A 27,986-nucleotide genomic window follows, 5' to 3' on the forward strand; every position below is an offset into this window, starting at 1 on the left:
CCAGTATTTATACTTTGTTGAGCCATGCCATATTCACCTGTGGAACACATGGCTCCAACATCTGAGCTATATCCAATTGTTTACCATGCTATATAGAAAATATGTCCCAGTGGTTTGAATTATAAATGGTACTTTTTGAGGACTGCTCTGGCAATGGCAGCTGAGAAATGATTTATACTATCCATTTGCTAGCAGAGCTTTTCTAGAATGGACTCTTGCTCTTCTCATTCCATCTCCCTCTCTCCCCCCCCCCCCGATTTTCCTTGCTTCCCACCAAATATTTGTGGTTGCCATGGGAGATAATAAAGTCATAATCTAAAGTCAACAGCCCTGGAGGTGAATGCAGAATCAAGAAAGCCTGTCTCCTCAGCTGGCTACGGGCCAAATTTCTGTGGCTCTTCTTCCATTCAATCCTACCTTTCCCCCTTTTTCCACCACCTATTTGAGATGGGACAATTCCTTTAACATCTGAAGATATCACACTTTAGTTTGTCTTATTTTTATGCCTTTGCCAACATCTAAACATGGGCTGCCTAGAATTGCTTGAAAAAGCTGTCCCTTATCTCAAAAGACCACACAAAGGAGGTGCATATTGAATGGCACTTGTTTCAAAACACTGCTGTTCCAAAGAGCTCTAGTAACCCTTTTGGTTTGATAAGGGAATTAGACACCTGACACATAGTTTGCAACCTGCATATGTTTACAAAATGATCACTTTTAAAGATGTGGAAGTATAGCATATAAGTAGTGCAATGAATACTTATCTCAGTGTCCCAACTAACTGGTTATTCTTGGTGCTTTCTATTCTGTTCCAAATATGGGAATGTGCCTGGGCTCTTTACAGGGACCTTCTAGGAAACTTTGGAAGACTGACAGCATTGGATTTGCCCCTCTCATCCCTGTGAACTTATTTGTGATCTCTCTATGGGCTAAGAATCTAGAGTCAGCCCTTCAGGCTCCCTTCTTTTCTTGTTGTGCAAAAAGCAGTGGCACGAAGAGACATCTCTCACTCTATGCTCCCCCTCTCCACTCTTTATTCCCCCCCCCCTTGAATTTTGCCCTGATGCTGAGTAGGGCTATCTTCAAAAAGTGTAGCAACTGTGTGAGTAAAGTTCTTGATCTTTGCAGTCACTGCCTCACATGCCTCAAAGAGGCTGACATCATTAAAATGTGAAAGTTTTTTGCAGAAGTCTTGCAGAAAGTGCTCAGGAAACAAATTGTTGCCACCATGGACATTTCTCCCAAAGGCCATGCAGTAATTTATACTATGCAGGGGTGTAAAGGAAGGGATACAGCATACCCAGTCTTCCAGAGCTTTCTAAAAAGTTCCACCAGTGGGTTGTGCAGGTGCTTTTCCATATCTGTGACTGCATTTACAGGTGAGCCACTTTAGGTTTTGATGTTATTTGTTTGTTTATTGGAATCATGTTAGTTACGAATTATATGATTTGAGAAATTTGGGAGGGGGGCTACTGTTGGCAGAAAACAGAAATCTGAATTTAAATTGATAGGAATCACTTTGCAATGGACAACTTAATTAGCGATCAAATTATTTCTGCTTGGCAGTTTCTGTTTAAACATTTATTTTGTATAAAAAGTCCATAAGTCATTGTTCTTCTAGCTCTAAAGTATGGATTTCATCAGTCTCAGAAGGATTTCAAGAGATTTGTCTCTGACTTTAATGTGAAAAGGTAGCATCTTTCATAAGCACTTCTGTGATGAGTAGCTTGGCCTTTTCAAGCTCTGCTGTGCACTTCACATCTTGACAATGATGTTCTGATCAGAAAAATACCTAATTTGCGCTGAGCGGCACGAGCTTGGCATTAGGAACCAGAAGCCAACTATCAAACAAGGAGCTCAGTAGGAGAATGTAATTTGTTGTAAACTGAAACTCAGTGTTGAACAGTTTCATTTTATCAATGCAAACCAAAATGTCAGACTGCATTGGGGGGGTTGGAGAGATAAGAAACTAAAAATAAAGGGAGTTCTTCCGATTTCCTTCAATGTTAGAAGTGCTGTATTAGCAACTTGCTGGCAATGGAAGTTTGGTCGTTTGCCCTTATCAACACATTTCCTGACATAAATTATTTGAAAATGAATTTTTTTGGGGGGAGTGTCAACTATATTACAAATCATAAAAACAGATAAATGCAGGTCTATCAAATAGTTAGATCAAAGTTCACGAGAGCCTCACTGGAAAATTCAGGGAACCTAAGAGTCTTCTTATTCCTTGTCTTCTTTCATGAGCTATTACATCAACAGCAAATACCTAGTCATTATATATTTTGTTTGCATACTCCCTTCCAATGAAATATGTTTATCTTGCATTAAAGTAATGGGACATAAAAGCTGCATATAAAAGTGCCTCTTTATTTACCAAAGGTGCATGTGTCCCCCATCATATGTGAGCAGATGTATTCCATGTGTGATCAGAAATTAGGAGGTGATGCATTTCACTCTCAATTACTTCATTTACATTGAGAAATTGGCAAAGACAGTTGAATTCCAAGACAGTGGTACCTTGGTTTACAAACTTAATCTGTTCCAGAAGTCCGTTCTTAAACCAAAGTGTTCTTAAACCAAGGTGTGCTTTCCCATAGCAGCGGGAGACTCAATTTACAAATGGAACACACTCAACAGGAAGCGAAACATGTTCTTATTCCAAGGCAACGTTCACAAACCAAAACACCTACTTCCAGGTTTGCAGCTTTCTTAATCCAAGTTGTTAATAAACAAAGCTGTTCTTAAACCAAGGTACCACTGTATTTACTTACCACTATGCTAAATTGTAGCCAGGGGTGGCACATCCTGCTTCACCACTTGAGGCAAAATGGGAAATGCTGTGTTCCACTACTGCTGCTGCCACCACTCCTACAACCCCCTGCCTGTTTCTGCCGCTGCACACTCAGCCCCTATGTGTTTTCCATGTAGGTAGAGGTAGAAGCTCTCTTTCATGGAATGCAAATAGCCAGTTGATTGAATGGCTAAGGGTTTGTGTTATTTGCAAAGATGTATTTTGATCTTGCCAGGGCTAATTAGTAACTAAACAGGTATTTCCCCTTAGCTATAATTTTTCAAAATACATGTACTCAACTGAAGCGCTATCTAAGATGCTGTCTTTTTCAATCTTTCCTAGTGCAAGACATATGCCTGTGTTCTGGAGAGTCATCTTATGGGGCTTACCATAGACTTTGGCATGGGTTTCGTATGCTTTGATGCTGCAACAAAGGTAAGGCCATGAGAAGATGTTTACATGCTGCTAATGATTCATTACCAATAATTATCTTTTCAATTGAGAGTTGAGCCATTGTTTGAAGTCTGTCACTATGCTGTATTTGCCTCCCCCCCCCCATATGAACCAACCTGGACCCTGTGATCATAATCTGAGGCTCTCCATGAGAGGTCCTGAGGGTGGCAACACAAGAAAGGGCCTTATCTGCAGTGGCTCCCCGCTTGTGGAATGCTCTCCCCAGGGAGGCTTGCCTGGCACATTCGTTGCATATCTTTAAGTGCCAGGCAAAAACATCCCTCTTCTCCCAGATTTTAGGCTAATTAAAGAATCTATGGCATTTAAAACTTGGGGATATTGTTTTTGTATACATACTATGGTATGTATTTTTCTGTTTTTATATTGTAAAGCACCCTGTGATTGTCAGATGAAGGGTAGTATAGAAATTTAATAAATAATAATTTTATCCTATCACATTCTCAATATGCTTTTTAAAAATAGTTTCTGCAGGACTTATTTCTGTAGAATGTTATTGAGATGGAATGCATGAATTGATCCTTTTATACACTCCCTGCTCTTCTACTTGTTCCATCTCCTTTCCTTTTCTCTCCCCCTTCTCCATGAACATCATAAAGCACACAATTCAAAAGCTCTAAAGAGACAAACTTCTAGAGATATGGCCAAAGTTCACATGAAGTTTGGCATTCAGTATGGCTTTCCATTTGAAGAGAAGCATTGCATCTCTGGAATTCTTTTCCAGTTCAGTTTTTTTCTAATTCGGTTCAGAGATGAACTCCTTCTTTACCTAATCTCTCTTACCTGGTAGCAGGTGCTGCTGCTTTGGTGGCAGAGAATGTGTGAAGACATCTTTCCTTGCCTCACCCTCCTTCACACAGCTACAATCCTGATGCCAGGAGCTTGGGGAAATATAAACCCTTCATACTGTTACCACAAGAGCAGAAAGTGCTGCCACTGGGCAAGGGGATTTGGGTGCTTATGAGAAGTGGGGAGGGGGGAGCATTAAGCACTGCACTCACACTGATGCCATTGGGAGAATGACTGAGTCCATTCTTGCTTTTAACTGGTTCAGAATAAACTCAGCCAGTTTTCCAGTCTCAAGGAGGAAGGGGAGAAACTCATTTTGACAAGCCAAATTATAAATGTAATCCGTGCAAACTTGCCCATTGCTACAAATTTCTTAAACAGACGAGAAAAGGGACTGAAGCTTTTAGCATGCAGACAATATGCTTTTGAATCATAGTCCTTCATTCCGTGGGTCTGATTGAGGGAGCCAGAAGCAGAGAATGGGGTTTTGGTTGTGTTCCTGACGTTTCCCCCGCCATAGTAAGAGCTCTGACAGTGCTGATAACCTATAATGCATTCAAAAAAGAGAGAAAAAGTTGCCTGTGCCAGCTTCTGTTTCCTACTCCTGCTCACAACAAATGATATGGAGTGAAATAGGTTTCTACTTGCAGATTGTTTTCTCTGGATCAGGGTGATTGTTTTATTATCTAGATGTTAATAGAAAAATCACAATCCACATTGGTCAAATGTCAAGATTGTACTTTCTCTATGAGAGTCATGAAAAACAAAGCACAGTTTGTTTTTCTTCTTCCATGGTGCTACTTTCCTCTAAAATCTCTTTCAACACCGTTTCCTCTGATAGAATCCATCAGATAGGAAACTGCACTAACAAAACTATTAACATAGTTATGGCTTCGGATTTATATTTTCAGAACAGAAGAAACCACATACAGATATCTTAATCAACATATCCAGCTGGCAACAGTGTCAGAATAAGAGAAATGTCAGCTGCCTTCCAGACAGAAACCATTAGAATCAGCCTCAGTCCTTGTAATATTTTCTCTAGCCTTATAAAATCCTACTTTGCTCATTCACCTGAAGCAAGTAATTTGCTTTGACAGGCCACTGACATACTATCAGCTTTTACATTATCATGATTACCACAAGCCTGATCTATACTTCACTGAAGTCAGTGGGTGCCTTTCCATTGATTTCTCCCCCCACCCCACTGCCAAAATATACCCTAAGCCTCCTCAAAGAACACTGCAGATTATTTTCCCAAGGTATTTACTTGACTAGAAGAATAAATTTGGTTTGGAACCTATCACATACCCCCATCCATATTCTCTTTGTGCACATTACTGTGTTTTTATTATTAAGAGCTGGACCAAATTTCTGACAGCTTCAATTTTCATGTCAAAAATTGCACTTCTGGTCAATCAGGGCCTTTACTGATCAGCTAAGCAATGTGCAGGAAAATTGTGAGAGTTTCTGCATGTATCATACATATCAGTACACAAATCACTGCTCGGCGGTGTTGAAAAGTCCCTGATCTGGCCCACAAGAAAATGCCAGAAGGGTTTTGAGATCTCTGAGCTTTTCTCACCAAACTTTGAGAGAGCCTCTGACTCAACTGAGTGAATCCATTTCTTGAGGACATGGTGAGGTGGGGGCTGTCACCAGTCACATGAATTGTAGGAGAAGGCTTGCCCACAGAAAGCAGATAAAGGGACTAAGCCCAAGATTTTGGTCCAATTAGGAAGCTTCCTTGAGGTTGGTGACACAAGCATAGGAATTCAACAGCTTTATTCTGACATTCTATTCCCTGCTAACAATAATACAAGAGGAGGAACTGGGAGCTTGTACTATGAAGGTTCCTACCTCACAGCAATGGTATTTTTCAGTAGAAAGCTACTGCTACCCAATATTATTGATCTTTACAATTTATTACTTGTGGCAGCAACACTCATAACAGCATATCATAATCTAGCCTGGTATTTTTATTTTTTTGAGAAACTCAAAAAGCCTTTTCGTTATCTTTGAAATTCATGAGTGAAGACAAAGTCCTACTGCTGCTTTTCCTTTTCTGATGCCAGAAAAGCTGAATAATTCAAACTTGAGATCCTTACCCTTTTATCTCTCCTGCCACTCATCAAAAACTGGGGGGGGGGGTTGGGGTGATGAGTGATGGCCTTTGGGTTTCAAAGCCTTTGTAGTTCTTGATTATTATTACTTCACTTTTCTATAGCAAACAACGTCTAAAGTAGCTAGCAAGAAGTGTAAACACAAAGCATACAAATATTAAAATTACACAAAGCACAAATTAATTATTCTTTACTGAGCATCCTTTAGATTTGTTATGGATTGAATACAGAGGCTAGGATCAATTCCTGTGGCTCAGGCAGGCAAACAAGCCAAAGCTGGTTAAAAAGTGCAGGCGGAATCCCGGAGCATATCCCGCTGTACATACCTTGGAAGAAAAAGCATCTTCATCCAGAAGAGATTGGATAGTCAGCTTCAAATTCATAGAGCCTTTAACAGCATTTCCATCTTATCTGGATGAAGTATCAAGTTGTTCACCCCCCCACCAATTCTTTCCTGGTACCATATGCCAGTTCAAGACTGTCACCTACCACATTGTGTTCAGAAAATGGAAATGTGTCATTATCATTATACTGATGGTAGTTCAGTCGTTGTTTCAGTTCCCATGTTGTAATTTTCTGTCCAAAAGAGCAATCAACTCCCTACATTCTTTATTGGAATCCAGTATCATGGCTTTGCAGTATAGCATGTATTGTTAGGGTTTCGTTAGCACTTTCTTTTTAAAAAAAATATATTTATTAACCTTTCAAAGTTTATAAAAAAAGACAAAAAGCAAAAATGCAAAAAAAAACCCACATATAATTTCATTCACTTGTTTTCTTTTAACTTATTTCTCGGACCTCCTCGGACCTCCCCTTTTTGTATTCCAATTCAAATTATTCATTCAGCAAATCCTCACCCTTAATTTTCACTTAATTTTAGACCTTTCTTTCTTCTTTTTCCCCCAATTATCTTAATCATTACAGCTGATGACCACTTAGATTCAGTCCAACATCAATCTAACATTCAGTAATTTTATAATATTTCCCAAGATAGTCCTTAAATTTCTTCCAATCTTCTTCCGTCGTCTCTCTTCCCTGGTTTCGGATTCTGCCAGTCATTTCTGCCAGTCCCATGTAGTCTATCACCTTCATCTGCCATTCTTCCAAGGTGGGTAGATCTTGTGTCTTCTAGTACTTTGCGATAAGTATTCTTGCTGCCGTTGTTGCGTACATTAAAAATGTTCTATCTTTCTTTGGCACCAATTGGCCGACCATGCCCAAGAGAAAGGCCTCTGGTTTCTTCAGAAAGGTATATTTAAATACCTTTTTCAGTTCATCATATATCATTTCCCAGAAAGCCTTAATCTTTGGGCACGTCCACCAAATGTGAAAGAATGTACCTTCAGTTTCTTTACATTTCCAACATTTATTATCGGGCAAATGATAGATTTTTGCAAGCTTGACTGGGGTCATGTACCACCTATATATCATTTTCATAATATTCTCCCTTAAGGCATTACATGCCGTAAATTTCATACCAGTGGTCCACAACTGTTCCCAGTCAGCAAACATAATATTATGTCCAACATCCTGTGCCCATTTAATCATAGCAGATTTTACCGTTTCATCCTGAGTATTCCATTTCAACAGCAAGTTATACATTCTTGACAAATTCTTCGTTTTGGGTTCTAACAGTTCTGTTTCTAATTTTGACTTTTCCACCTGGAAGCCAATTTTCTTATCCAAATTATATGTCTCCATTATCTGATAATAATGAAGCCGATCTCTCACTTGGTTTTAGTACTCTCACCAAACTAGGAAATATTTATGTAACGCTCCCCACCCCTTTAGCCTGAGTATAACTATGCATAAATTATGCTTGGTATGAAAAAGGTGACTGAAACACTGGAACTTGTGGTCATTAGTAGAAACACTAGAAGCTGCCTTATTTCAAATCAGACCACTGCACTGATAAAGCAGCAGATTTCCAGGCTTTCTGATGGGGGATATTTTCATTCCTAACTGGAGATGCAGCCAATTAAACCTTGGACCACTTTCATGCAAACCAGATGCTGTACCACTGAGTTGTAGCCCTTCCCCATAAACATAAAAGGCTACCTTATATCAAGTCAGATGATTGGTCCATTTTGCTTAGTAATCTTGACACTGATTGGCAGTGGCTGTCCAGGGTTTCAGGCAGGCAGTCTTCTCCAGCCCTACCTGGAGTTGCCAGAGATTGAACTCATGACCTTCTGCAGGCAAACTTGATTCTCTACCACAAAAGACAAACAAAAGAAAGTCCTTTTCATATCACATAGTTAACTGAATGGAAGTTGCTGCCATTAGATGTAAGACAGGGGGCTTCAGAGGATAATAAAAATTAATCCACAGAGGATATGCCTATGAATGACTATTAACCATGGCAGCTAAATTGTACCTTCAAATTCGGAGGCAGCTTGTCTCAGAATATTATTTGTTGTGGGGCAAACAAGAAGACAGATGCCTTCTTGACATATTTGTAGAATTCCTGAAAGCATCCGGCTGATCACTTCTAGAAGCAGGATGCTGGACTCGATGGATCCTTGGTGTTATCCAACAGGGATATTCTTGGTTTTGAAATTCCTCAACCCACAAAGCCAGATGGCTTTAGCAGCTTCCATGTTTTCTGAAATCGGGTCATTATTAGCTGGCAATGAAGCTAACCCTGCAGCTTCCAATTAAAATTAAATCACTTGTGCCAAACAAGGAAAAAAGCAAGTGCCTAAGAAGTAATCAGGATTCTTCACCACTCCAAACCCAGCACCTGGCACACTTGAGGGTAGCTTTCATTTTGGTCGGAACAAGCTGGCATGATGGGATGGCTGATACACTGCCTATTTCCCAGAGTGCCAATTCCAAGCTCTGCTAAGTAGCAAAGCTTTGTAACAAAAGTGAATTCAAGGAAGGATGTATTAAGCCCATCTTGGAACAGTGTGTTTGCATGATACAATGTCAAGAGCAATAAGAATGTGATGCTTTTAGAGGGTTTTCTTTCCCAATTAGATTTATCCTCTAATAAAATCAAGAGGAACAGATGTTTCTAACAAGAGCTATGTCGGCTTCATTTGGATGTAATGCAAAACTATAATTGAGTGTTGCAGGAATGAGCCTGGGCTTCATTAGCCACCCTGCCCTCTGTTTTCCACTAGTGCAGGCACAAGGAGAGCAGTAGTTTTCACTTCCATTTTTAACTAACCAGAGTTTAACTAACCAAATCCCAACAAAACCATGGTTTAGGAAGTTGGTTTGTTTTCCTAAGCCTGCAGCCCCCCAGATGCTGTTGAACTACAACTCCCATCAGCCTTGTCCGTGGTGTCTGGATCTGGTGGGAGTTGTAGTGCAGCAACAACTGCAGAGCTACAGGTTGGCCACCCCAACTCTACATTACAGTTCAGATGAACCTCTTTAAAGTTTGGATGCAACAGTACACTGTGGGTAAATCAGAATGGAAACCAAAGTTTCCAATTTCCTCCTTGCAGCCATACGAGAAAAGGAAATGAGGAGCACACAAGTCCAGAGCTCAAGCAGTTAATGCTAAACCATTTCACACCAGGCCTGTGAGAATCAACAAATTAGGTAGGAAGGTCAGGTTTCCTGACATAGGGTAAAATATGTTCAGCCAGTTGTAGTATGAAATGTCAAATTAATAATGTTTCCTAGCAAGTGCACATTGATAGTTCCCATTATTTTCATTTTGCTGAGAAGCAGTTCTTGAAATACTTCATTATCCTGGAATTTGGACTGGAAAATGAGAAGTTTTGTGATGATCAAAAGACCACAGAAAAGTTAGAGAGGGAGGGTGCTTATTAAATTTTTCTTGCAACTACTGTACATTTTGTTTGCTGGTGCCTGGATGGCCGGCATTGCATGGTTTGTAGCGGTTTTGTGCTTTGGTTTTTTTCCTGCTCGCTTTTGACCTTCTGAACATGTGCATTTGTAACCCTCCTTTCAGCAAAGCTTCCAGGGCAGCTTTTGTAAACAGTATACAGGGGGGGGGACTTGTTTTAAAAAACCAGCAGGCAATAGCAGAAATCATGATGATAGCTAGATAAAAGCAGCAAGAAATCATTTGATAGAAATGAAGGCCAACTGAGAAGCTAAAGCTGGTCTAGGAAAACAAAAAGGTCTTTGCTGGATGTGAAGATGTGAAGGCAGGCACCAGGCAAACCCTCTCCCCTTGCTTTAGCTCCCCCCCCCCATCACTGTAGTCCTTCTAAGTCCATGATCCTTGCTACAATGTTGTACAGGTGTCCTGTGCCCAAACAGCATCTGCAAACGGACAATTAGGATCTTGCAGCAAGTCCCTTCGAAGGGTAATGAAAGTGCATCAACAAATGAGACTATCAGGTGTGGGGCAAGTGGTCAGGTTTAGAGAAAGCAGCATTGCAGTCTAAATTGGGATTCACTCTGAGCCTAATTAGGCCCACAGGACAGAGATTTCCCACCCAGCCCTGATTAATAAGCTTAGTCTTCTTATAGCAATCTTATTGTGTCTAAAAATCTTCTGTAGAGATCCATATCCAAGAAATTTCTTGAACAGAGATATAATACACAGCAGCAAAGAAGCTGTTGTGGCTCTTTGACTTTGGAATCCCTCTCTAAGGAGCCAAACCTAGTGCCAACATTACAATCTTTTCAAGACTTTGCTCTATATCCCAGGCATTTAGTTGGAACTGTTTTTGTTCTTTTGTTAAAATCTGAGAATGGGAAGTTGCACAATGTGTCATTGCTGAAATGAAGTTTATCGGTAGTCTAGAGGCAGGGGTAAAGCAAATGAAAGGCTGGAGAAATGAAAATGCTTAATTTAACCCACTGAAATTGATTGCAGTTATGGCCCAGAATGCTAGATTAGTTTGCAAAGATCAATCAGTGGGTGTTTATTTCTTCAGATTAACATGGTTGTCACCATCTTGCCCTTATTGTAAGCTTCCCTTAGGCATTTGTCCATATCTAGAGACAGAATGATGAACCAGATGGCCTGTCTCAGCATAGCAATTTTATACCCAAGTTAAATATCTCACCCTCAGTATCTGCTTCTTCACTTTGGGGTTAATAGTGACCTAGAGGAAATAAGGATTACACAGCATTATCTCTATTAGTATTTTCCACATTAATGTGTGTGGGGGGGGAGGAATCTTCTAATTTGTTTGCTAAATGTAAACCATGCAGCTTAAATACAACTGTATTTTCAGGAAGGCTTCAATTAAACTGAAAAAAGAACTGTGTACAAGAGTGTACAATACAAACGAACATTTCACAAATGCAGCCTGACTGCTCTGAACCAGACACTGTCAAAATGTGGTACAGTTTTATGATCAAAGAGACTTTGGAGCAGAGAACAATGCTCTTGTTTAATTTTATTATCATTGGTACGTTATAAAGTTCCCTAAAGGACTTTTTCTCTGCTTATATTTTGTGTGCTGATGTTCCTGTGTATGTTTTTTCCCCTTCTTCTTCTCTCTCCCCCCCCCCCTTTAGGCTGTACTATGGCGGTACAAGTTTTCCCAGCTTAAAGGGTCTTCAGATGATGGCAAGAGCAAAATCAAATTCTTGTTCCAAAATCCAGATACTAAACAGATTGAAGCAAAGGTAAAAGCAAGAACTCCAATATGTTTCCCTTGTCTGATGGATATTAGATCAAGTAATCAGGGGCCGGGAAGACAACAAAATTTGAGGCTCATGTACTGATGCTTAAATAACAAGATGAACACTCATTTCTGTTGCTATTTGTCTCAGAACTAGAAAAAAGTAAACTAAAAATCAGGCAGAGCTGCATGCAAAGCCAAGCCAAGCCGATAACTAGGTTGATGCATTGTAGTCTTCATTCAGTAGGGAATTGGACATTGAGAGGACAGTTCCTTCAGTGTAGAAGTCTGCCCCTCAGTAGCTAGCCCAGTTATTTAAGGCATTATCTATGTTTTAATACAAATACAAAAAGGCAGTTGCTGTAACTATACACACTACTTGTACTCTGGGGAAGTCACTTGAGTGCTCCTAACATAGCAGCCCCATGGGGTGTGTTCCATTGTCTCTTGAGAGAGATGGATGCCATCATGGGCCATCAACATGTTAACGGCTTGGCTTATCTCTGGCTAGCTATGTGAAGCTGCCTTGGCTTGTGATCTTAAACTGAATGCAACAGCATTTGGCTTTTAATTAACCAAACTTTTCTTACCTCATGAATTCATGAGCTTGCTCAAATTCCAGCTCTTTACTGGGTCTAGAGATTATGGAGAGTCTGCCCCTCCCCCAAACGCATAACAATACGTTGTGATAAAGGGTGCTACAGATATTTATTAGGTATGCATTTCAACTTTGTGGTTTGGCAGAGCGTAGCATATGCTATGAATACTAAACTACCCAGGTGAAATTATGCCACATACTTACTTCAGGTAGCTGATGCCATTCCTGCTTCTCAGCCACCTGGTAACAGCAGACTCTGCTGAGACAGAATTTGTACACCATTCTTCCCTCTGATTCCTAATCTTTGTCAGAAAACGTTGCTGTAACAACAGTTATGGTGTGTGGGGAAGAATGCTAGTGGATTTGTCTATGTGTTGTAGATATACATTATAGAGTTATATACAACAGAAGGAATGAAGACTATTTACTTTAATAATAATAATTTTATTATTTATACACCACCCATCTGGCTGGGCTGCTCCAGCCACTCTGGGCAGCTTGCAACCCATATAAAAACATCAAACATTTCAAACTTCTCGATACAGGTCTGCCTTCAGAGGTCTTCTAAAAGTTGTATAGTTATTTTTCTTCTTGACATCTGATGGGACGGCGTTCCACAGGGAGGGCGGCACTGCTGAGAAGGCCCTCTGCCTGGTTCCTTGTAACCTCACTTCTCACAATGAGGGAACCACCAGAAGGCCCTCAGAGCTGGACCTCAGTGTCTGGGCTGAACGATGGGGGTGGCAGCACTCCTTCAGGTATGCAAGGCCTTTGAAGGTCAGCACCAACCCTTTGAATTGTTTGGCACTGGTCTGAGTCCTAGACGTTTGCATGTTATGAAGAAGCAGCTTCCTGTTTTATGCTTCTGTTATAACTTGCAAACCCTCAAAGTGAGAGACATCTGATGCCAGGACAGCTTATCTACAGGGAAGAAAATGGGGCAAGGGACAGTGACCATATGTTCTTTTTTAGTGCCTCCTCATAGCATGTGAGTAGAGGATAAATTACTACATGTGGTATCTTGTTCCTGCATAAGTACTGCTGTGAAAGCCTGTTCTCTGTAAAAGTGTTTGAGTATGTGTCTCAAGATTGCATAGAGCAGCATGCCAGAGCATTTTACATTTTCTGTCAGACTTTACTTCATAAAAAAGCAAATTCCCGTTCACCTGCACTTATACCTATATGTTTAATCAAGAACAGAGAATTCAAATGCGGGTTGATGTGCAGTCACTGACAGAATATTTTATTGGCCAGCAGCTTTAACATTAACCTGGGTATGTCTAGCAATCTTTCTCCATTGTGAGGTAAGTTCTGACAGGGGGAAAATATATATAGATCCTGACAAGTGAGAAGCCCATGCTATTAAAGCAGCCGCCTGCACAATTGACCAGTCAGTCATGTTTGCCCGCTTGGACATAAAACTTTAGTTACAAACTGAACATAAAATAACACTAAATCTAGTTTTATAATCTTCAGTTATAGAAGAAGTCTTGCTCAGGTACAGTTCTAAGGAAAAAATCTTAGCTCATTGGGAATTGCCAGACAATAATAAACTTGTTTTGTTGTGATACATTTCATAAAAGAATTCAGAGAGGAGTTTATTCCAGATTAAATTCCATGTGTTTGGTTCTCATGCAGGTTTTTGGAAATGTGAGATTTACTGCTGCACAATAGAGAATTGCCGCCATAGGCACATGATGTCCTCAGCTGGTACAGGGAAGGCTGAAAGAATGAGCGCAGGAGACTGATATTGGGTTGAATTAGGCCACAACTTTATTACAGGAAAGGGTAGGTTTGAGTTAGGCATTGGGCATATATCCAGCGTCATGCAACACACCTACTATCTGACAGGAACCTAGTGGGTTTGACACTGTACTGTGCCACAACCCTGCACAGGCTGCCATTTGGAGAGTGTATTGGCCCAACAGTCCCCATGTGGATTCCTGGACAGAGTCACCCCTCCCAGACCCCTTTAGCAGTGTATGCTCCAGCCCAATCCCTTATCACCCAAAGTTGTAACAGTTACTGTGAGGTAGGTGGAAACATGCCAAATTGCTTGCAGAAGATAATTCCTCCCTGCCCCCAAACATGATGACCAAGCAAAGTATAGCAAAGACCGTAAGACACATGTCTGCTTCCCCCCTGGGCAGACCACTAACATCTGGGGTGGGTGAAAAGTCCTGTGATGGTCAGCAAATAGGGCAGCCTGCACCTGGCCACCCTCTTAAATAAGCTAAAGGTGGAATGGGCACAGCTTCTCCTGCCACTGCACCAGCAGATCAATTGTACCATTATGTGACTTTAACTTAGTGCTACAATCCAATACAGTGGTACCTCGGGTTACCGTATTTTTCACCCTATAGACGCACTTTTCCCCCTCCAAAAATGAAGGGGAAATCTGGGTGCGTCCTATGGTGCGAATGCAGGCTTTTGTTGAAGCTTGGAGAGCAAGAGGGGTTGGTACGCACCGACCCCTCTCGCTCTCCAGGCTTCAGGAAGCTATCAGCAAGCCTGGGGAGCCCGCGGGAGTTCCCGCAGGGCTCTCTAGTGCGGATAGCAGCCTGCTTCCCGGAGCACGCGGCACGCTGAAAGAGCGCCTGGCACTTGGGAAGACATCCGCAGCCTAGGCAGCCCTGCGGGAGTTCCCGCAGGGCTCTCTAGGCTGCAGATAGCAGCCTGCTTCCCGGAGCGCGGGGGGCCCTGTCCGCGAGGCTTGCGGATAGCAGCCTGTTCCGGGGGCTGGGGTCGGAGGAAGCACGCGGCTGGGGGGAAAATAATTTATTTTTATTCATCCCCCCCGAAACAAAAAACCACAACGAGGTGCGTCCTATGGGCCAGTGCGTCCCATAGGGCGAAAAATACGGTAAGTACTTAATTTGTTCCGGAGGTCCGTTCTTAACCTGAACCACCACTTTAGCTAATGTCACGATTTCTGTGCTTATCCTGAAGCAAAGTTCTTAACCTGAAGCACTATTTCTGGGTTAGTGGAGTCTGTAACCTGAAGCGTATGTAACCTGAGGTACCACTGTATATTCAAAGCACACATTAGTAAAAATCAGGAAGAAACGTGAAATGCTCCTTGAGCATGTCACACTCATTAGTGTACTATTTATGGTGAAAAGCAAGAAAGCTAGCCAAATTTTGGCATTGTTTACGATGCAGCCTTAATTACGAATTACCAAGTGCATTATAGAAATACAGCAGCCTCATGCTTCATTGCTTAGTTTGTATTCCTCGCCCTTTCATTGTAAAGATTTTTTTGAAAAAAGATAGTTTTCTATAATGCTGTTTTTGAAAGCTCAAAATCAGCCTTTTAAAATTGTATTTGTTTTGGGGACACTATGCTTCATATTTCATGCAGAAAGCATCCCAGAGAACATGTCCTTTAAGTTCACATCCTCTTTGCTGTTTCCACATTTAGCTAATAGGATATTTCTGATTTGTTCCTGGGTTCACAGTAGATGTAACAACTTAAATGATGCCAGCATTGTGGAGAGGGAATATCATCATGTTTTGTTAAGTCTTTGTGAGTTTTCCATTACTTTTAGGTATAAAATACTAGGCAAAGGTTAGACCAATCCATTTATGTCACGCATCCATCACTCTGTTAATTCCAAACATAGAGTAAGATTCCCCCCCCAAAAAAAAACCCAATGTTATTTTATTTAACAAAAATTATATACCAATTAACTATAAATAGAACCTCTAAGGCAGGGGTTGTCAACCTGGTCCCTACCGCCCACTAATGGGCATTTCAGGATTCTAGGTGGGCAGTAGGGGGTTCTATGGCACAAGCTGAATCCTCCTTCCATCGAGCACTGGTGGGCCATAAGGAAATTTTACCATCAAGAAAGATGCATTAGTGGGTGGTAGGTTTAAAAAGGTTGACTACCCCTGCTCTAAGGGGTTTACAACCCCACCCCATAAAATATACAATACCATTATCAATAACAGTCATAGTCAAAAGCAAGTTTTGAAAAATAGTTCACCTTGATCTGTTTTATGTCATCAGCATATTGATGATATCCTCACCTCATCCCACAGTGATCTCTTGCCAATGTTGGAAAATATGGGGAAAGTAATAGAATTGTGACATGATCACAATTTCCTGAAGGATTCTAGTAGCTATTAATGCTGAAATCCAGTGTGCTGCAATGACTGACAGTGTCACCTGTGAGTTTCTGGCTCAATTCTTGCCCAGCCATGGTTAGATGGCCTTTACGTAGGCTGGTATCTGTGTCTCCAGTGCTTTGTGGGGATAATAGTACTATCCATTGATTTTAATGGGTCCAGTATTCAATATGACTTCAGTCAGATGCAATCCAAATCATACATTGCTCATAGTTGTAGTAATAATATTCAGTGTCATAATTTGTGAAAAGGTACCAGACTATACTAGAGTAACAACCAAAGTATGTTGTAAGCCTAAGTATTAGCATTGTTCTGCCCCCGTAGGGGTCAGTTATTTAGTGATAGCAAATTTGTGTATGAGTATTATGTAGAAGGAATAATTCTGCCCCTTTAAGAAAAGATAATGCCTTTCCCCCTTTTTAGACCTCAAGGCAGATTGGGAAATGTAGGTACAGCAATATTCTAGTTTCTATTGGCTCTGCTCAGAGCGGGAAGAAACCTCCCTTTCTCTTTTGTTTCAATCCTAGTGCTTGCCTATCCAGGAAAATGGATGAACTCGCTCGTTCTTACATAACTCAACAGGGAACTTCATAAAAAGCGTCTAACCACTTAAATTTTCCTAACTTGTAACATGAAGTTAACGTAATTTGCAGGAAATCATCATGAACCTGGCACATGCTAAATTGTAGTTAGTGAATGTAGTGTACATGCAGCAGGATATTTTTATTCTGAAAATAGTAGCCTACCGTGCCATAAAACATGGCTTAACAGTTAGAACATTTTGCACTAGGATGGTAGAAATCTCAAAACACTGGTTTGTATCCAACTAAGTCATATTAATGGGACGCGGGTGGCGCTGTGGGTAAAAGCCTCAGTGCCTACGGCTTGCCAATCGAAAGGTCGGCGGTTCGAATCCCTGCGGCGGGGTGCGCTTCCGTCGTTCGGTCCCAGCGCCTGCCAACCTAGCAGTTCGAAAGCACCCCCGGGTGCAAGTAGATAAATAGGGACCGCTTACAAGCGGGAAGGTAAACGGCGTTTTCGTGTGCGGCTCTGGTTCGCCAGAGCAGCGATGTCACGCTGGCCACGTGACCCGGAAGTGTCTTCGGACAGCGCTGGCCCCCGGCCTCTTAAGTGAGATGGACGCAAAACCCTAGAGTCTGGCAAGACTGGCCCGTACGGGCAGGGGTACCTTTACCTTTACCTTTAATAGAATTGTGACATGATCACAATTTCCTGAAGGATTCTAGTAGTTATTAATGCTGAAATCCAGTGTGCTGCAATGACTGACAGTGTCACCTGTGAGTTTCTGGCTCAATTCTTGCCCAGCCATGGATAGATGGCCTTTACGTAGGCTGGTATCTGTGTCTCCAGTGCTATGTGGGGATAATAGTACTATCCATTGATTTTAATGGGTCCAGTATTCAATATGACTTCAGTCAGATACAATCCAAATCATACATTGCTGATAGTTGTTGTAGTAATAATATTCAGTGTCATAATTTGTGAAAAGGTACCAGACTACTAGATTAACAACCAAAGTATGTTGTAAGCCTAAGTATTAGCATTATTCTGCCCCCATAGAGGTCAGTTATTTAGTGATAGCAAATTTGTGTATTAGTATTATGTAGAAGGAATAATTCTGCCCCTTTAAGAAAAGATAATGCCTTCCCCCTTTTTAGACCTCAAGGCAGATTGGGAAATGTAGGTACAGCAATATTCTAGTTTCTATTGGCTCTGCTCAGAGCGGGAAGAAACCTCCCTTTCTCTTTTGTTTCAATCCTAGCGCTTGCCTATCCAGGAAAATGGATGAACTCGCTCATTCTTACATAACTCAACAGGGAACTTCATAAAAAGCGTCTAACCACTTTAATTTTCCTAACTTGTAACATGAAGTTAACGTAATTTGCAGGAAATCATCATGAACCTGGCACATGCTAAATTGTAGTTAGTGGATGTAGTGTACATGCAGCAGGATATTTTTATTCTGAAAATAGTAGCCTACCGTGTCATAAAACATGGCTTAACAGTTAGAACATTTTGCACTAGGATGGTAGAAATCTCAAAACACTGGTATCCAACTAAGTCATATTAAACTTAAACTGATTTAAATCAATAAGCTTAGGTTAGTCAGTTCCATTGCAGTGGTTCCAACTCTGTGTATGACTTAGATGCCACCCACTGAATGTGGCTTTCCATCTCTATGGGAAGAGATAAGCAGCATCCCCAGGTTCTAGTAATCCTTCTTATTCAGAATGTCCTCTACAAGCTTTTTGACCATCAAGGTCACAAATGGAATGGGCACCATTAGGTAATTCTTCCTGAGGGGTGAAGTAACATGGCTGCAAATGCTGCCCAGGAGGGTTTGGTCAGGGGCTTTGATCCCCGCTGGGACAGACAGAACCAGAAGGAAGGATAACAGCTGTGAGCAAGACTGTGGCTTGGCATGGTTATCAGGAACCCAGCATTGCAAAAGGAAGGTCCCACCTCTTTAGGGAAAATGGGATTTGCTTAGTTAGTGGAAGGAGGCTGCAAGCTTTATCATGGGAATGTGGTAAGAAATATTAAGACCTTATGCTTACCTGTGTAAAGAGGAAAGGATCCAAGGTAGGTTGATCACTCCAGATGGCACAAGGACCAGTGTAGAACTGGAAAATGTCACCTGTGTTGGGAGAGCAAAAAGTTAATGTTGACTGCAATGGGAAAAAGCAGAATGGTCACAAGAATGGAGCAGCTTGAGAATGGGCTATGATTCAGGATAAAGGTGGGATACAAGGAGCAGTGTACAAGGAGCAGAGGGATACAAGTAGCTCAGCTCAGGAACCTTCTTATGCCTAATTTTCCTCATAATAGCTTAATTCCCACCCCACATGCCCATTTTTCATGTTCTTTCAATAATGTTGTGGCCAGTTCAAGCCCATTGAGTGGTTTCCACTTCCTTTTATCCTTCTCTGCCTACCAGAGGGCCAGGGGGGATGATTTAACCCATGGATTGTAGAAATAAAGAAACAGTGAATTTAACTTTCTTCTATCTAGTTCTTTGACAAATTTTCTTTTCCATGCTAAGTCATGGCTTAGTTTCTAGCATTCATTGTCACAAACGTCCAATATAAAATTGCTGTAGCATTCCACTCAAATATTTGAGTGCATGTTATCGAAAGAAGGTGTTTCTTCATTGACCAACAAACACTGCAGCTTTCCGCAGTGATGGATGACCATCCTTGACTTGGTTAAACCTCTGTTGGATTGTCTCTACAACAGAGTGCTGGGTATGCTGTGGAAGATGAAAAAGTGGCCTAATCTTACCTTTGACTTCTTTGCTTTCACTTTCAGGAGTTGGAATTTTCCAACCTGTTTGCAGTCCTGCATTGTATCCACTCCTTCTTTGCGGCCAAAGTGGCTTGTTTGGACCCACTCTATGTTGGCAGTCAGGCCACAGCTGCTGCTACTGCTGTTACTGCTGCTGCTGCTGCTACTACTGGTGCTGCTGTTGCTACATCTTCTGGCACTAGCAAATTGAAGTATACGACTTGATGGCTCCTATTTCTGCACTTGCCACATTCCAGGAGTACATGAGACTACGTATACGAAACATTCATCAGACAGGTCTCTCGGAGAACAAACAGCAAGCAAGAGAACTGACTCAAGAGACAAGTGGCAGTTGTCAGCAGAGTATGGTCACATGGGATCATGAATTAAGTCTCAATTTTACAAGGCATCAGTACATAATCCAAGCAGAAATCTCTGAGGTGGATGAAGATGCTTTTCTAGTATAATCTGATTGTGTTTTGAATGACACTGGAAACAAAAGAAACAGAAATAAACGAATGACACAGTGCTGCACTTAAGTATTTAATACAATTTTCAAATCTCCATAATAATAGACATTTTCTTTCCAGATGTTTTTATATGACAACCTACCAAGTTCTGGATCAGAACTAATTTCCTCTTGCTAGACTATAAATGTCAAGCAAAGAGGGATCAGTGTGTAGCAACAAGGAAGTGAATGCAAAAAGATGCTACTGTATCTCCTTAGAAAAGAAAGCACCTTAAGTACTGTTGCAAATTCATATTTGTGCCCTTTTTACATAGAATCATCTTCATTCTTAATTTTGGTTCCATCCCATTATCATAATGATAATAGTATAGCCATATTAGGTCAACATGTTTTTAAAAAGGAAATATAAGCATAATGAAGCCATCTGCTATTGAAGCCTATAGTACTTAAGCCACTTAGCTCTTGCTCTCATGAACAGCAAATGAGGTGGAAATTCTGTAATTCTCAAATTGCAGTTTGGGGCTCACAAAATTCAGCGTTCTGTGATACAGGCAGTAGCAGCCAGCGGGGGGGGGGGGGGGGGCCAGGCAGCAGAGAGTTCAGGGTGGTGCAGGCACAGTGCTGGGTATGTTGAATTTCCTTTGCTGCTGCTCTTCCACCACACCTGCTCCTCACTGCCTTGCCACTCCCTCATGTAGAGATGCATGACTTAGGGAAACCAAGTCAGAAACACAGCGCACACAGCCACCACATGCTGCTGCACATGGGGAGGGAGGAATCACAGCATGTAGTGAACTCAATGTGAGCATGAATGGTGGTAGCATAGCCTTCAACATGACATGCTAATTTTCTTTCTGTGTGAATATTTTTCATGGAGAATCATCATAACTTGATGAGCCTTCACCTCAGAGCCTAAAGTGGTAGAGACTAAACACAGGTTCACCTGTTTTTGTGAGACCTAGGCCTCAATTCTGGAGTAATTCCATTGACCTTATTAGAACTACCCAGAAATTGTTTGAGGATCGTGGTCTTAAGCCAACAAAACCTTTTCCCCTTTTCCCTTTGCTTTCTTTCTACATACAGATTCTCCGTTGTTAGTAAAAAATCTGTTAACATTCAGAATTGTTTTAATTATGAATGAATTACAAAACCAATGTTAAACCTGTTTAATTATGTCTTTTATTATTCAGTTTTATAGTGAAGTGTCTTTTAATCTGCCAGGCTTTGTTCTCAAATCCCAAGTATTATATTTTGTTACAGGCACAATAAAGGTCGCACAAGGCTTCACTTTTAAATTTGATTTTCATATTACCAACAGGAAACCAAGAAATAGAATTCATTTACTCTTTGGTATTTTAATTAACAGCTGTTAAAAATGACCTTACCAAAAAGCAAGCTTTCTTGTAGGTTAAATGGAACATCCCAATTTTTGAAGTGAAACTTGGAAAGTTTTAGCAAACTCTTAAAATGGCATTCAGTGTTGTGTCATGTAAAACTAGCCCACAGGGTAAGACAATAAGCCCTTTTGAGATATTTTATGTATGAGGCCAGCAGGCTCTGCCTCCATTGTTCATGTATTCATTGTACCATTTGCAAAGACCTCCATACATACAGTTGTAAAAGCAGAGGATTCTTCATCTGTTCGGCAACTCTGGAAAAGCAGCATGCCCTAATATTATAAGAGAACCCTCTTTGCATGCACTGGGGTCTTTTCAGATAGTATAAGAAACACTCATACATTGGAAGGCAGAGCCTTCCGCTGAGATATAACCCCTCCCACATGCACTGATTTCATCTGTAAAATGTCTGAAAAGGGTAATATGCTTTACATGTATTTTTAAGAATTGTATTTTAATGATGAATCTAGAGATCTACTATATATGTACAGTGTATATAACACTGATAAGGTTCCAAAGAGGTATTAGGAAATATTCTCTCATTCTCTCTCTCTCTCTCTCTCTCTCTCTCTCTCTCTGAAATGAGTTTAGTTTTGCATCGAGTACAATCCAGATCACAATTATGTGTATAAGCCAGATTCAAATCAATGCAAATAAGTATTTTCAACCATGCAGATTGTTCCCCATTGCCCTTACACCAAGGATAGGAATCATGATCTAATTTCATACAAGTTGGGGAAAGGGGAACAATCCAGTGGGAAATGAGGTAACAGAAGGAGAGAAGAGAGAGAAAATAGTGGCCAAAAGGGAGGGAAGGGGAGTTGGCTCCACCCACTCTTGGCTCCAGTTTCCCCATTGGTGGCTGCAGTCCCATCCACTACCAGCATGCAGTCTCCAATATATTACCCCTGAGACAAAATGGCCCTCAACAGAAATAAGGGTTGTCCATCTCTGCCTTTTGTGCAGAACTGTTCAGGGAGATTTGAGATCTATACATGCAGAGAGTCCTTTTTATATTTACTTTCCAGAAAAGTTGCCTCATCTCTGTCCCTCTTACTGTAAGTTGCTTTGCTGGAGTTTTCTTTGGGGCATGAATTTTAAAAGTCCCATTGCCCATGTGTTCAGGGGATAAAATGAGATGGGCCAATGCTATACAATGGAATCTTGGCTCCCGAACACCCAGGGAGCTAACATTCTGGCTCCTGAACAAATGAAAACCAGAAGTAACTGTTCTGGTTTTCAAACGTTATTTGGAAGGCAAACACCCGGTGCGGCTTCTGATTGGCTGCAGGAAGCTGCTGCGGGCAATCAGAAATGGCACCTTGATTCCTGAACTGTTTCAGGAATTGAACAGACTTAAGTTTGGGAACCAAGGTTCCACTGTACTATCTTAAACTGAAGCTTGTAACTGACAGTTTTCATTTCGCATATACATGTAGCACATATATTTTATACCAGGATGGTAATCTGCTGCTACTTAACTATCCCTGTGCAATATTTTTATGAACTAATCATTCAATAATTTGTCGTTCTTGCTGAAATTAGCTTTGAAGGAAATAACTAAGGTTAAGAAGGAAACGGTGACTACATTTGATGTTACTTGGTCCAAACTATCCTTAAGAATGAGTCACTAATTGCAAGCATTATATTAGAACTTCATAGGAAGCTTGTCTGGGGGGTAATATTTAATAAATCATGGTGGGATCCAATTAACACTGTGCTAGCTCATACCAGTGAATCAAGCATGCAACACACACACAGTTTTCCCTGCTCACATAAGATATATCATTCCCCTGCCCACCAAACAGGCTCTTGGAGCCAATCCCAGGCTCAAATGTTTCAACTCATCAACTTGGGCTTTGAAGGAAAGACAGGATGTTTAAATGAATATGATAATATGTATTGAATTCAAAAACTAGTATCATGGTTCTGTGGATCCTTCATTAGCATGCAGCATGCTGAGAATCATGCAATAGAGTCAGTAATATTTTAAAATCCAGAGTTTCAGCCAGGATGTGACCTAAGCATCTCAAAAGACCACACACACATATCACATTGCCAATTTGTGCATCAAATCCAATTCATAAATCTATTCAATATTGTTTCCAGTTACAAATTCAAAGTAATATGTGTGAGAGTATAGTGATACAAGATGAATCTTGTACAAGGTGGCATATTTGAATTCACTAAACTAGGAACCAAGGTATTCCAAGTACTCCATGTAATCTAAAGGCTCTGTTGTGAAAATGTGACACTGGAGAGATCTGAACGGTTGGCATTAGAGCCCGAAGTCAATAGCAAAATTTTGCCTGCTGACTTCAGTAGAATCAATGGCAAGCAAAGTACATGGTTGCTTTTACTTCTCATGCACTTAAGAATAGTAAAGTCACTTGCTCACTTTGAAGTTGATGTGGGGATTAGCACTCATTAATGGGAATGATCATGATTGTGCCTTAAAAGTATCAGTCTTGCTACACTATTACAGTAATCCTCATACTAATAGCTTCTCATAATGGCAACTAAACTGCCTACTTTCTGAAGCCAAAAGCAAAATTCTTGAAACTATAACAGACCAAAAGATAACACAGATTACAAATGGGTCTGCTATATAATTAGGAGATGAATCATGTAGTTGTATTTTTCAAACAATAATGGCTACCTTATGGCAGCTTAGATATCTGGCATCATTAGGGCTGCCTTATTTATTTGTACCTGTCTTTGGGAGGCAAGTATGGATGTGATAAGTTCACCCTTTGATTATTATTATTTTAAATGCTGTGGTTTTCTTTAGAAACTACTAAAAAAATGAGGAAGCTACTGAACTCAAGGTATTCATTAAAACTATTTTTGGTACCATAACAAATGCATCTTCAAGAAAAGCTTATAACACAGAAAAGTAGAGCTCAAGATTCTTATTTTTAAATACATATGGTCACTCATATGAAGTAAGAATGTGACTTATGTTGAGTCAGGTAGCTTCAAGGCTTTGCTACCAGAGATCTATTTAGCTGGAGATGGCGGGGATAGCTCCTTAGACCCTTTGTATGAAAAATGTGTTCTATTCTGAAGCTATAGCTCTGACTGGTGTAAGTGAGTTAAGGGGGGTGATTGCACTCATTTTGTGAAAGCATCCATTCATATAATGCAAAGTGCCATGGCAGAATCATGAGAGAGTCTGCTTTTTACATATTGTTTGCAATCGTGTGGCCCAGAATATCCTGAAGATACTATGCATGTGGTAATTCAGTTTACAGTTTGGTGATGCTTAATACATAATTTTTTAAGCTAATTCCAGTAAGAGATTGTCAACTGAACTAAATTCTGGTGGCACCTCTAAATATAGCAGTTCAACATTATATATAATATGATATGTGAATCTAACTGCAATCCTGAGGTCCATATGGGCCAGAGCTGTGCCATTGCTTGTTGTGTCTTTTTAGCTTTTCCAGGCAGTAGCTCCCAGTGTATTGGCTCATGCCCTGTGATTATTAAAAAAAACCCTCAACAACTTAGAAAAGGGTTAAAATCTGTTGGGTGATTTTTAAGTTAACACCACCTGTTGCCAGGGAATATGATAAAGAACGCCCTGAGTATGTGCATTCCTGAGAACTTTGGTCTACAACTGATGAGTCATATCCTGACCAAATGTGGGTCACAGCAGTGACACCACCACCGTGTGTGTGTGTGTGTGTGTGTGTGTGTGTGTGTGTGTTTAGGAGAAAAAAATAGTGCATTTGGTTACAACAAATGACCCCTTTTATAGAATGGGGAACTTCATCAAGAGCATCTATTTTCATCACTACTTGAGGAAACTACATCTACAAAAATTTCATCTTGATGTTCAACACTTAAATCAGGACAGGGAACCCTGTGGCCCTGCAGATGTCGTCAGACTCCAACTGCCATCTTTCATTATCATTGGCCACGGTGTCTGGGGCTGATAGAATCTGGAGTTGAACAACATCTGGAGAATCACAGCTTCCCTGGCGCGAACATAAATGTACATTAGTCCCCTGCTTTCTCTCCTTATATCCGATTGCAGGAAGCTAGACATATATGGTTTAGAAATATTGAAGTGAGTCCCCTGTTGCTGGATGTAGCTAAAGCTGGGTTGTGAACCTTAAAATCTGACAGCTATTGCCCCAAGGACATTGGGACCACAGGAATATGCAATAACTTGCATGAAAGCTCTGTGAGTTGTGTGTAATTAAAATATGGACTATGAATATCCTGCAGATAATATTGCACTGGAAAGATTAACATCCTTTTCCATATAAATGGGGCACGGTTCTTTATAAGTTGCACAGCCATATTTTGGGGTTGTAATTGCCAGCAGAAACTCTGTGTAAAAACTAGGCTAGGATCCAATAAGCAGTATGCATGAGCTCAAAACAGACTCCTGCATGGGGGCAGGGGAGGTTGACTGCCTGTTTTTCCTCCCCCACCCCTTCCCCCTGAAGCATCATATATTGCTCTAGAGGGTTCCCCAGTTCTCAATACAGCTTTTGTGGGGAAGCAGAAAGGGGAAGGGGCTGGAAAGAGTCCAGTGGGAAATGGACTGGAAAGCCATGGTGCATATACAGCCTTTGGATCCAAGTCTAATTAGATAGAGCTATGAGAATAGCTTAACTTGAAACTTGGGGGTTGTTTTGCCATATCAATCTAAATTGATATGTAAAATTTGTAAAATGCAAATGCCACAAATTATTCTGCTTCAAGAACAACTCACAAAACACAAATTGAATATTATCCTCTGAAGAGTCAAGGCATTGTTCTAATAAACCTTGTTCCATCAAGTATTGATCAGATAACTCAGTGTGCTTTAGTATAGGTAATGATGGGAATTGTAGCCTCTCTTGAACTTTTCAGAATCACTCATAACCAGCAATCTTCATGATTACATCTCAAGCTGTACTGTTTCACTTAGAGGAGTGAAAGGAATCGGTGCCTAAAGATTTTGAAGTTCCTAACTGAAAATTGCGAAGGAAATCAAGATAGGTAGACTTGAATGAATTATCTGCATGCATATGTTCCACTTTAGAACTTATTCTTTTTTTGGTATGCATCCATAAAAGACATTAATGGAGCACAGGGCAGATGAAGGTGGTTTTAAAAATGTCTGGGGGGGGCTCATTCCTATGCTGGCAAAGCATTTGAATACATGTGTAACTCCATGCATGTGTTGTAATGACTTCCATCAATAGGAATAATATTGTGCATGCTTTTAAAGACTTACATGAATCATGTTCTAGATAACAAAAAGTATTTAGTCTTCATGGAGAAAGAAAATGGCCAGTCGTAGGAAATGAAATCCTTGTGGAAGTGACCAGAGAGTTCATTATGGCCAAAACCCTTTATTGAAATTGCGGAAAATGTTTGGGTTTTTTTAGGTTTTTTTATCATTTTGATTCTGCAAACAGGCACCCCAGCTGTGTAATACTAACTGATGCATGAGCTCCAATATCCACTGGAGTTGCCAAATTCATTTCAAGCATTAAATTTGTATTCCCACATAACAGTGTACATGTATCTATCTGCTTTCTTCGTTTTGGCATGGAGGCCATCATAGAACATGTGGTGATCTTGAGAGCCCCAGACTAAAATACTGAGCAGGTTTGCCTGTGCATAACTCCTCTTGAATTAAATTGGACTTGCATGAATGTAACTGAGCACAGGATTTCAGCCAAAGTGTGGCTCAAAACAATTTGAACAATTGATGCCTGGTTTACAGTAATAATCTATGACCTTTTTAGAAATAGGATTTGAAACTTTGAGCCACTCCAAATGTTCCAAACCTAACTTCAAGTGAGTAACAATCCCTCAGAACAAAATGCAGATCAACTTTATTTCTATATTTTATGGTATATTCTACACTTGCTTTAAGATATAATTCTAAGTAAAATATGTATATATTGGTTGGGGAAATGACTATTTTTGCAGCAGATGCACAATCTTGACATAGAGTAATAAAATCATATCAGCTATTTTTCCCCAGGCCTTAAAATTATCTGATTTTGGCTTATTCTCATTGCTTTGTACATTGATAATATTTCATGAGTTTTAATTTGTGGTTGGGGGAAATGACAGAGCAAATGTAATATAAAGTATTATATATTTTATAAATACTGAGGTTTAAAATACCAGATCAAACAATCTAAATATTTATTTCATTTTCAATTATGTTTGTGGCTCTTTGTAGTGTTTTGTGACTCAAAGACATCTAGTTGTTTAAACTCATAAATGAACTACTAATAAAACATTTCCTTCTGTTTGGTTTTGTTTCATTGATTTGTAATCATGAAAAGAAAAAAATAAAATACTTTTTTAACAACTTGTTTTGGGCA

General features: G+C 40.4%; 1 protein-coding gene across 4 annotated transcripts in view; it reads left to right on the forward strand.

Moving 5' to 3' along the window:
* SNTG1 (syntrophin gamma 1) overlaps positions 1–27,975 on the forward strand; it is a 229,955-nt gene extending 201,980 nt beyond the window's left edge. For 3 of the 4 annotated variants that reach the window (XM_082233854.1, XM_082233853.1, XM_082233855.1), the window contains 3 exons: positions 3,137–3,229; positions 11,635–11,745; positions 19,801–27,975. In XM_082233854.1, the coding sequence (XP_082089980.1) occupies positions 3,137–3,229; positions 11,635–11,745; positions 19,801–20,001 (405 nt within the window). In that variant the 3' untranslated portion in view covers positions 20,002–27,975. The remainder of the gene's footprint in view (positions 1–3,136; positions 3,230–11,634; positions 11,746–19,800) is intronic. The other variant, XR_014222181.1, reaches the window with a different exon arrangement.
* Positions 27,976–27,986: the final 11 nt, after the last annotated feature.

The sequence above is a fragment of the Podarcis vaucheri genome, assembly GCF_965113315.1.
Source record: "Podarcis vaucheri genome assembly, chromosome: 8".
NCBI lineage: Eukaryota > Metazoa > Chordata > Lepidosauria > Squamata > Lacertidae > Podarcis > Podarcis vaucheri.